Below are 11,664 nucleotides of genomic sequence, written 5' to 3' on the forward strand. Positions count from 1 at the left end.
CAAGCATAGGGTTTCCAGACATGAATAGCAAATTACAGAACCTGGGCACTCTAGTCAAACTCTTAAAAATAAATATGTAGACGATACTTGGGAGTTGGAGACAGCACTGTTTCTAAGATTGAACTTCAGTGGCCAATTCTCTCTCATCTCTTTTTATTAGAAAAGTATTTCACAGTGAGTTAGTATAACCCAATTGAACAAAGGGGAAGGGAAAACAGGTGAGAGAATGTCCTTTTATTTCCAAAGATGATGCCAGGTGATTGAACTGTTATTCTGGCTAACAAAAGAGAAGGTAGTGAGAGGCTCTTAGAACTGAGAAAGTTGCATATGGCTACCCAGATAGTAATATGAGGTCATAATTCACAAAGAAGTCTGAATGCCTCCAAAGCCCTTGCTCTTTTTATTCAGCGTGCAGCCTGAAAGTTTCAATCAGATTTCTGAGACTAGTGCTAGAAATACTTCAGCAGCATTCTATAAAGTTTGCCTTTATAGTTAACCTTAGACTGAAATAAAAACCTACTAGATTGCAACTCATAGTGAACCCTTGTGCTTCAGAGTAGAACTGTGCTCCATAGGGTTTTCAATGGCTGATTTTTTCAAAAGTAGATCACAAGGCCTTCCTCTGAGGAGGCTCTAAACCAAGAAAACCAAATCCGTTGCCGTCAAATCCATTCCAATTCATAGTGACCCTATAGGACAGAGTATAACTGCACCATAGGGTTTCCAAGGACTGGCTGGTGAATTTGAACTGCCAATCTTTTGATTAGCAGCTAAGCTCTAAACCAGTGCGCCACCAGGGCTCCAAGGAGCCTCTGAGTGGACTCAATTCTCCAAGTTTTGGTTAGCAGCTGAATATTTAACCACTTGAACCACACAGGGACTCCAGCCCTAGCCTAAAACAACTGAGATTAGAGAATGAAAGAGGGCAGGAGAGTCTAGTGTTCACTAAAAAAGACCGTTATAACCCTATAGTAATAAGTGTAAGAAAAATTTTAATAATGCCCTTTTATCTATAGAATTAAAAAAAAAAAGTTGCTGTCAAGTTGATTCTATACAAAAGAGAACAGCCCTATAGCGTTTCCAAGGAGTGGCTGTTGGATTTGAACTGCCAGCCTTTTGGTTAGGAGTTGTATCACTTAACCACTATACCACCAGGGCTCCATCAAATATAATATCTACCCAGTAAAAGTAGAACATATGTGTTTTGTGTTTGTTTCTACATTTTGGGGAAAAAAATGTGCTGTAGAAACATGAATACTGCATATGCCTCAAGATAAATGATCCTCGCTATTCTTTTATAGGGAAGAAAAAGGTAATGCTGCACTTCTAGGAAAGGGTTGAATAAAGTCCTTTTAACTAACATTATAAAACTTTTCTTTAAAGAAAAATTGCCTAATATAGTAAAAAAATGATAAGTTTACAACGGCTCTTTGCAAAGCAACATACTTTGACTTATACATCATCACATTATTTTGCCAGTTTTTTATTGGATAAAACACACATATGGGTGATACTAGATAAGAGAAGAGATAGCATTTGGTCATAGCACATCATCCCCAAAATCTTCAAATTTTCTACACTGAGTACCTAAGAGAATAGCTTTTATCTTCTAAACTGCCAAGAGTGTAATAAATACTCATATAGTTACTATCTCCAGTTGATAAAGCTAGTTTATAGGTGGTAAATTTGAGACTTGAACTTAATCTTCTGATGACATGACCTTTGATAAATCCACTGCCTAAACTCCCTTCACTAGCAACCTGATTTTACACACACACACACACACACACATAAATATCAGTTTCAAAAAATGCTGTCCCAGCTTCTGAATTAAATCAGTAGCAAAGCGGAGTTCCCTTACTTTTTCTCTGTATCGTAAACCATATCACAAAGATGAAAATTGAGATTGTGTTTACAGACATGGATTATTGAAGATAATTCTCTCTTACTGCTGAGCAGTTTACTTAAGATATAAGGCTGAGTTACTAGTTCTTATTCAGTTATCACTTATATTTATTTGATGCTACTATTGTTTTTAAGGTATATATATATTTAGAGATAACACTAAGCTCTTAAATTGTTTTTTTTGTTTTAATTTTTTCTCTAATTTTAGTTTCTTATGGTTCCTGGTATAAACACGTAAAATCTTGGTGGGAAAAGAGTAAGAGCCCAAATGTGCTGTTTCTTTTCTATGAAGACGAGCAAGAGATGAGAGCCTGGAAACACACAGGCAAATTAATAATTTCTAAGATTTGTTAAGTCTTTGGGTACCAAAATCTGTCTTTAAATGATGACAATTACCATGAATAGTTTTAAAAGAGAAGTCCACATTAATTAATATCCTTTAGCACAAATTTGAAACTGCTATATAAATGTATTCTGTAATTGAGTGTATTTTAAACCCAGGTCTTAAAAATTTTCCAAAGACAAAGGGAAAGAAGTTACAGTTTAGTTTTACCCATTTTTGAGTTTATAAAACAACACAAAACAGCAACAAAACACACACACACGCACACATGTATGCAAGGAATCACCATGAGCTGGAAAGTCAACTGCTCTCCAAATCTGTAAATGTCAGAATTATCAGATAACCCCTTGCTCTTAAGTTGGTTCTGACTCATAGTGACCCCATGTACAACAAAATGAAACACAGCACAGTCCTGTACCATCCTCACATTCATTGCTATGTTTGAACCCATTTTTGCAGCCTCCATGTCAGTCCATCTCATTGAAAGTCTTCCCGTTTTTCTTTGACCCTCTACCTTACCAAGCATGATGTCCTTCTCCAGGATCTGGTTTCTCCTGATAACATGTCCAAAGTATGTGAGATGAAGTCTCACCATCCTCACTTCCAAGGAGCACTTTAGCTGTACTTATCCCAAGACAGACTTGTTCCGGCAGTCCGTGGTATATTCATTATTCTTTGCCAACGCCTTAATTCAAAGGCATCAACTCTTCTTCAATCCTCCTTATTAATAGCCCAGCTTTTGCATGCGGTATGAGGCAATTGAAAATATCATGGCTTGGACTAGGGGTACCTTAGTCCTCAAAGTGACATGTTTGCTTTTCAACACTTTTGAGAGGTCTTTTGCAGCAGATTTTCCCAGGGAAATGCATCATTTGATTTCTTGACTGCTGCTTTCATAGGCGTTGATTGTAGATCCAAGTAACATGAAAACCTTGACAACTTCAATCTTTTCTCTGTTTATCATTATGTTGCTTATTGGTCCAGTTGTGAAGATTTTTGTTTTCTTTATGTTGAGGTGTAATCTATACCGAAGGCTGTGGTCTTTGATCTGCATTAGTAAGTGCTTCAAGTCCTCTTCACTTTCAGCAAGTAAGATTGTGTTATCTGCATAATGCAGGTTGTTAACGAGTCTTTCACGAATCTTGATGCCATGTTCTTATTCATACAGCAAAATTTCTGAGATTATTTGGTCAGCATACAGATTGAATAAGTATGGTGAAAGCATATAACCCTGACACACACCTTTCCTGATTTTGAACCACACAGTATCCCTTTGTTCTCTCTGGAAAACTGCCTCTTTGTTTAAGTACAGGTTCCTCATGAGCACAATTAAGTGTTCTGGAATTCCCATTCTTTGCACAGCTCTCCATAATTTTTTATGATCCATACAGTTGAATGCCTTTGAATAGTAAATAAAACACAGGTAAACATCTTTCTGTTATTCTCTGCTTTCAGCCAAGATTTATCTGACATCAGCAGTGATATCCCTAGTTCCATGTCCTCTTCTGAATCCCTTTTGAATTTCTGGAAATTCCTTGTTAATATATTGCTGCAACTGTTTTTGAATTATCTTCAGCAAAATTTTACTTGCCTGTGATATTAATGATATTGCTCATTAATTTTTGCATTCTGTTGGATCACCTTTCTTTGAGATGGGTACACCTACAGATGTCTTTCAGTTGGTTGGTCAGCTAACTGTCTTTCAGATTTCTTGGCATAGATGAGTGAGCACCTCCAGTGCTGCATCTGTTTGTTGAAACATTTCAATTGGTATTCCATCAATTCCTGGAGCCTTGTTTTCGCCAAGGCTCTCAGTGCAGCTTGGAGTTTTTCCTTCAATACCATTGGTTCTTGATCATATGCTAACTCCTGAAATGGTTGAACATCAACCTATTTTTTTTTTGTTGCTTCATTGACTCTGTGTATTTCTTTCATCTTTTGATGCTTCCTGCATTGTTCAATAATTTTCTCATAAAATCCTTCAATATTGCAACTCAAGGCTTGACTTTTTTCTTCAAGTCTTTCAGCTTGAGAAATGCCTAGCATGTTCTTCCCTTTCTGTTTTCTCTCTCCAGGTCTTTGCACATTTTATTGTAATACTTTACTTTGTCTTCTTGAACAGCCCTTTGAAATCCTCTGTTTGGCTCTTTTACATCATTATTTTTTCAATTCGTTTTAGCTACTTTACATCAAGGGCAAGTTTCAGAGTCTTTTCTGACATCCATTATTTTTTTTTTCCCTCCTCTGTCTTTCTAACGACCTTCTGCTTTCTTCAGGTGTGCTGTCCTTGATGCCATCCCACAACTAGCCTGGTTTTTGTTTATTAGTGTTCAATGTGAAATCTATTCTTGAGATGGTCTTCAAATTCAGGTAGAATATGCTCACGCTCATGCTTTTGGTTCTTGTGGACTTGTTTTAATTTTCTTCAACTTCAGTTTCAATTTCCCAAAGAGCAATTGATGGTCTGTTTCACAGTCGGCCCCTGGCCATATTCTGACTGATAACATTGAGCTTTTCAGTTCTCTTTCCACAGATGCAGTTGATTTAATTCTTGCATTTTCCATCTGATGAAGTCCAAGTGTATAGTCACTGTATATGTAGTTGAAAAAAGTTATTTGAAATTAATTATTCCTTGGTCTTGCAAAATTCTATTATGCAATCTCTGGCATCATCTCTGTCACTAAAGCCATACTTTCCAACTATGGATCCTTTCTCTTTGTTTCCAACTTCTGCATTCCAATTACCAATAATTATCAGTTCATCTTGATTGCATGTTTAATCAATTTCAGACTGCAGAATTTGGTAAAAATCTTCAATTCCTTCATCTTTGGCAATAGTGGTTGGTGTGTAAATTTTAATAACAGTCATATTAACTGGTCTTTCTTGTAGACATATGGATATTATCCTATCACTGATAGCAGCGTACACGAAAATAGACCACCATGAGTCTGTCCATTTTCTCTACTGTGGTGGCTTGCATATTGCAGTGATACTGGTAGCTATGCCACCAGTATTTCAAATACCATCAGGGTCACCCATGGTGGACAGGTTTCAGCAGAGCTTCTAGATTAAGACAGACTAGGAAGAAAGACCTGGAACTCTACTTCTGAAAAGATTGGCTACTGAAAACTTTGTGACTAACAGGGGAACATTGTCTGATATAGTGCCTGAAGATGAACCCCTCAGGTTGGAAGGCACCCAAAAGATGACTGGGGAAGTGCTACCTACTCAAAGTAGAGTGGACCTTAATGACATAGAGTTAAACTCTCAGTACCTTCATTTGCTGTTGTGGCACAACTCAAAGTGAGAAGAAACAGCTGCAAACATCCATTAATAACTAGAACATGGAATGTATGAAGAATGAATCTAGGAAAATTGGAAGTTGTCAAAAGTGAAATGGAATGCATAAAGACTGATACTTTATGCATTACTGAGCTGAAATGGATGGTATTGGTCATTTTGAATCAGACAATCATGTGATCTACTATGCCAGGAATGACAAATTGAAGAGGAATGGCTCCGCTGTCATTGTTGAAAAGAACATTTCAAATAACAGATAACATGGCAAAATTAAAAAGTCTGACAATAGCAAATATTAGTCAGGATATGGATCAGTTAGTGTTGGTCAGAGAGTAAAGAGATACAACCACAATGAAAACAGTTTGTCATTATCTAGGAAAGGCAAGCATACACATATCTTATGGCCGGATAGTCCACTCTTACATATATACTCCAGAGAAACTCTAACTTGTATAGATTAGATAATATGTACAACAATGTTCAAAGCATCATTATTCATAACCATAAAATTTGGAAACAATCCAAACATACATACAATGAAGGATGAATACTTACTGTATGGTACAGTTGTACAGTGAAATATTATAAATAAAAGGAATAAATTTCAAAGACACATCAATATTGCTGAATTTTGAAAAAGCTGTTGATTAGAAAAAAACACTGTGATAAAAATAATAAAAATACAATAGGGTCATATGGTCTTATATGAACATTTCAAAATTGGATAAAACCAAACTATATATTGTCAATACATGCATACATAAGTTTGAAAACTGTAAAGTAAACAAAAGGATGATAATCCATTTTTGAGTAGAAATTTTTTGTGGGAATGTTATGGAGGTTGAGCATGAAAGGAATACAATCAAAAACTTGCAAATGGAAAAACTCGAAGAACTGTGTTCTAGTCCATAAACTGGATAATGAGCATTAGATTAATTTTTATTCTTTAAATCACATATATGTATATATTTTATATTTTAAAGAAATATGGAGAAATGTTGGATCTCTTTATTAAGGGATGAAAATTCCTTCTTTCTCTCATTCTTCATAAGCACCAAGGAAGCAACTGATCTCCATATCTTCTTCACATTTTTTTCAGTTATTAAAATCATCATAGTGTTGAAATAATTGCAGAGATATTTAAATGAGGACATGTTTAAAATGAAAATATGACTAATATTTTAGAAATTGAGTTAGTATTTATAGAATTCACACTAAAATTTGAATAATGGAAGCAACCATTAGTATATTATCTAATTATTGTGTTCTCTGAGTATAATAATGAAAGCTTTTAGAAAAAATTTTTTAATTGTGCTTTGGATGAAAGTTTACAGAACAAGCTAGCTTCTCATTAAACAGTTAGTACACATACTGTTTTATGGCATTGGTTAACAACCCCATTACATGTCAACACCCTCACTTCTTGACCTTGAGTTCCCTACTACCAGCTTTCCTTTCCCCTCCTGCCTTCTAGTACTTGCAGCTGGGGTAGTGTGCCCATTTAGCCTTGTTTTGTTTTATGGGCCTGTTCAATCTTTAGATGAAGGGTGAACCTGAGGAGTGACTTCATTACTGAGCTATAATGTGGTCTAGGGGCCATACTCTTGGGGTTTCTACAGTCTCTATCAGGCCAGTAAATCTGGTCTTTTTTTTGTGAGTTAGAATTTTGTTCTACATTTTTTGCCCTTGTCCAGAACCCTCTATTTTGATTCCTGTCAGAGCAGTCAGTGTAGGTAGCCAGGCACCATCTAGTTGTCCTGGGCTGGTTCTGGTGGAGGCCATGGTAGTTATGGTCCTTTAGTCCTTTGGACTACTCTTTCCCTTGTGTCTTTAGTTTTCTTCATTCTCCCGTGCTCCCAAAGGTACTCCAGTAGAGTATCTTAGGTGGCTCCCCACAGGCTTTTAAGATGTTAGACCCTACTCACCAAAGTAGAATGTAGAACATTTTCTTTATAAATTATGTTATGCCAATTGAGCTAGATGTTCCCCAAGACCATGGTCTCCATAGCCCTCAGCCCCATAATTCAGCCTCTCAGGGAGTTTGGTTGTGACTATGGAGCTTCCATGACCATGAGCACTTAGGAAATTTAAAGTGTACACAAACAAAATGCATTACCTGAATTCCCCACCAAAAAATTTTTTATGTCCAATCTTTTTCTCTTAATCCCTATTTTGTCAATAATGATCACATTTAGTTTTCCTCTGTATTCAAATTAATAAGGACCCTAAGAATGAATAAGTCGTGGTTGTTGTTGTTTCTACAATGTATTAAGAAAAGAGAGCAAGACATATTAACACTATGTCCAGAAACAATCTTGTGAAGTAGATAGGCAAGTAAATAAAAAATTACAAGACTACATCTATGATATTATAGATTTATATGGAAATTTATGAAGGCAATAAAGTGACACTTAACCTTAAGTTTGAAAGGCAAGCTGTAATTTGCAGTATAGAGAAGATGAGAAAGCATCTGCACATTAGAATAAATGTGACAGTTTGTACTGTGAATAGTTTAGTTCTTCTAGCAATATTGCAGTATATTTTATATCCCCTCTATGGGTGATGAAAATTATGCTTAGAGAGGATAAAACATTACCATTTCCCCAAGACCATTATTTATTGTTTTTCTTCATTGGAAGTCTAATGTCAATATCAATGAAAAAAGAAAACAGAGTAAAGTTAACAGAAAGATTTTATCTCTCTAATCTGATTGTAATTCAATTTGCATTTAGCAAATTAAATTTATGTTAGCAATTTAAAGTTAGCCATTTAGCCATCAAAGCTTTTTGTTTTTCCCCCTCCATAGGATATCAGAAAAGAAGTGACAAAATTGATTCATTTCCTGGGAAAAAAGATATCAGAGGAGCTTGTGGATACAATTGTGTATCATACTTCATTCCAAGAGATGAAGAATAATCCAACTACCAATTACACAGCAATGCCAGATGAATTTATGAACCAGAAAATGTCCCCCTTCATGAGAAAGGGTGAGAAAATTGTGTGGTTTTTCTCTATTACTATTGAGAGTCAGAAGTTGAATTGGTTATAGATGAAAACCTGGTGAGGTCTATTCATGGATGGGGATTTAGCTTATGTTTTTTATTCAGGGCTATTTTATATTTGGTCACCCTCTTTACTGAGTAACCAGTTCTATAGAAGCATAAAGCACTACTACTAGTAAATTGCTATTATTTATTGATTTTTTAGTATATGGAGCATATTATATTAAGAATGACTAGCAACCACACCAGCACTAATGCCACACTCTATTAACATTTACTAAGTCTAAATGTACCAGTTATAGTCTCCAAATTCTATAATTTATAAATTATAAACTCTGTAATTGATTATTCTATTCTGTTCTATTCTATTCTGTTCTATCCTACTCTGTTCTAAGGAAAGCCTGATGGCATAGTGGTTAAGTGGTATGGCTGCTAACCAAAAGGTCAGCAGTTCAAATCCACCAGGTGCTCCTTGGAAACTCTATGGGGCAGTTCTACTGTGTCCTAAAGGGCCGCTATGGGTCAGAATTGACTCAATGGCAATGGATTTGTTTTTTTTAATATATATCATATATTAAAATTATAGTTTATAATCATAAATTATAAATTCTATAAGTTATAGTCTCTAAATTCTAACCAGAAACTCGGGAGAGAGCTTCTATTATTATCTCATCATAAAATGAAAAAACAAATTTAGAACAATTAACTATGTTTCCACAAGCTACATTAACTCTGTCTCCTTGGCTAAGTGGCAGAAACTTTTCAAGACAAAGTGGTAAAGAAGGAATTAAGATACATGTCTGCTTAGCAAAAATATTAAACTGCAGTGAGGTGAAAATCTATTTTGGAGGAGGCGTGGTCTGATGAGAAATAGTTTACAAAATCCAAAGGCATGTAGGATATGGAGAATATTGATACATCCTGTTTTACTGATAATTAAGAAAGCAGAAACAGAATAGAAAACACATTGCTTTTTAAACCAAATTTTCTGTAAGAACATCAGGGAATTTTAAAAAAAATAATAGCAATAAAAAACCTACCACTGGGTGAAAACAGGGCCCCTAAAAAAGGGTTAATTCTAATTTATCTATGTTTTTTATCTATTCCTAACATTATCTCAGACTTCTTTACCGATATACGTATTTTTAAGATAAAACAGTGGGTTAAAATAATTATCATGCTTGCAGAGGGCTGCTTGCTGTTAGTACTTCATGCTCTACCAAACCTTCAGGGTTTACATTTTCTAACTTCTATTTTTTGGGTTGTTTCAGTAGGAAAGATTGTGATCCCCTGAACCAGGTGCCAGGTGAACCACTGACTAATTTAAAAAAGTGGGTGGCTTCCTTCTTCCAGGGGAGTTGAAAAGGGAATGGGAAGGGCCTGCTAGGTTACTGTAATAACTCAGGTGGGAAATGCTGAGGAGCTTCACTAACTGGCAGGGGAAGCCATAAGGGAGAGAAGGTAATGGATATGAAGAACTTATGAATTAAATAAAGACTTAGATATTAGGATTGAGGATAAAATTTTATGCCTTGGATAGCCAGTTTTAACATTAATCAGCTTATGGAAAATAGCACAAAGAAAGCATAATTTGGTGGGAAGAAAACACATTTATTTTTGAACTAGTTGAATATGGAGTGCTTCAGCACCATTCAGGTGGTAATGTCGTGTAGGCACTTGGATTTAGAGGCATAAAGCTGGATTTGAGAGTTATCAGCATGACCATGGTATTGACACTTTGAGAGTGGGTGAAACATGGATCATATACTGAGAACCCCAACATCTGAGGAAAAATTGGAGAAGAAAAACTAAGTGAAAGGTAAGAGGGGCAAGTCAGAGAATTAAATCTGCTGTATTTTTAGCCCATTGTGACAAACCCATCTTTGCCGGTTCAAATACATATATTACTTATAAGATTGAGGATTGCAAGAATAAAATTTGATTAAGTATTAATAAAGGTGATGAATATTAGAAAATCTCATTATTCTGGCATAAAGACATAGTCAATATTTATTGTTATTTCTCCTTTGTTACAGGGATTGTAGGAGACTGGAAGAATCACTTTACAGTAGCCCTGAATGAAAGACTTGATGTGCACCATGAGCGGGAATGAAAAGGTCTACACTGAAATTACGAACCAAATCTAGGAAGGGGTTCCTTGTCTTAACATTTCTGAGAATAAATTTTCTTTTCAGCATGCCTCAATTTTTTCCATGGCTGGTAAAGAAGAACATTAAAAAATGTTATTTTTAATGCTTTTTAGAATATAATCTGTACCTATATTTTCTTCCTGATTTTGTTTCACTTTCCTCAAAATGGCTTAATTTAGAATTTATCTTTGCCTAAGTGGAAGACTGAAGTTGTCCCCTCTCTTTAAATTATGAAGTCTACAGGACACAAAGCCACTCATAATTAATTGTGAGTTTTACAAAATGTGTTCTCTTGAAGTATTCTAAGTTCTTTGGCCTAAATGTTAAAATATTTTAAAAGATCAGTATTAACACAGAAGATCAAAAAGTTATGTTGGCATTTTCAAGTTTATCAATCATTTAAGAACTTGAATTTTATCTAACCCCCATTAGTTCCCCAGGCAGGTAATAATCCCCTGTTCTAACTAAGCCTTAGTAATTTTGTTGTGGAAACCCTGGTGGTGTAGTGGTTAAGTGCTACAGCTGCTACCCAAGAGGTCAGCAGTTCAAATCTGCCAGGTACTCCTTGGAAACACTATGGGGCAGTTCTACTCTGTCCTGTAGGGTCACTGTGAGTCAGAATTGACTGGACGGCAGCGGGTTTGGTTTTGGTTGGTTAATTTTGTTGTACAATGGCAGAGCACTTAATAGGATCAACCAATCAGGAGTAATATGAAGGGACAAGTCAGAGAATTAAATTCACTGAGTTAGGTTTACATGGTTATGTGAGCTTTTCAGATAAAGGGGTGATGAAAGCTTTTTCTTTCTGCTATAATCTTTTCTTTTTATTTTTCTTTTTTGTATTGTTTTCTTACAAATATTGTAGAAAGTTATGAGCTGTGAACATGTTATTGGGACTCATATTCTTTTGGCCTCTCAGTTTTACAAAAGTAAACAAGCATCCCAAACTCTTCATTTTAACATT

The 11,664-nt window shown here is 35.5% G+C and overlaps 1 protein-coding gene across 1 annotated transcript in view; it reads left to right on the forward strand.

The window, feature by feature from the left end:
- Positions 1 to 10,934, forward strand: part of LOC100662581 (sulfotransferase 1 family member D1) — a 120,890-nt gene extending 109,956 nt beyond the window's left edge. Inside the window, exons 7-8 of the mRNA XM_023553229.2 lie at positions 8,363 to 8,535; positions 10,587 to 10,934. Coding sequence (XP_023408997.1) covers positions 8,363 to 8,535; positions 10,587 to 10,663 — 250 coding nt within the window. The 3' untranslated portion in view covers positions 10,664 to 10,934. The remainder of the gene's footprint in view (positions 1 to 8,362; positions 8,536 to 10,586) is intronic.
- The last annotated feature ends 730 nt before the right edge of the window (positions 10,935 to 11,664 follow it).

This window comes from Loxodonta africana, chromosome 5, assembly GCF_030014295.1.
Source record: "Loxodonta africana isolate mLoxAfr1 chromosome 5, mLoxAfr1.hap2, whole genome shotgun sequence".
NCBI classification, from domain to species: domain Eukaryota; kingdom Metazoa; phylum Chordata; class Mammalia; order Proboscidea; family Elephantidae; genus Loxodonta; species Loxodonta africana.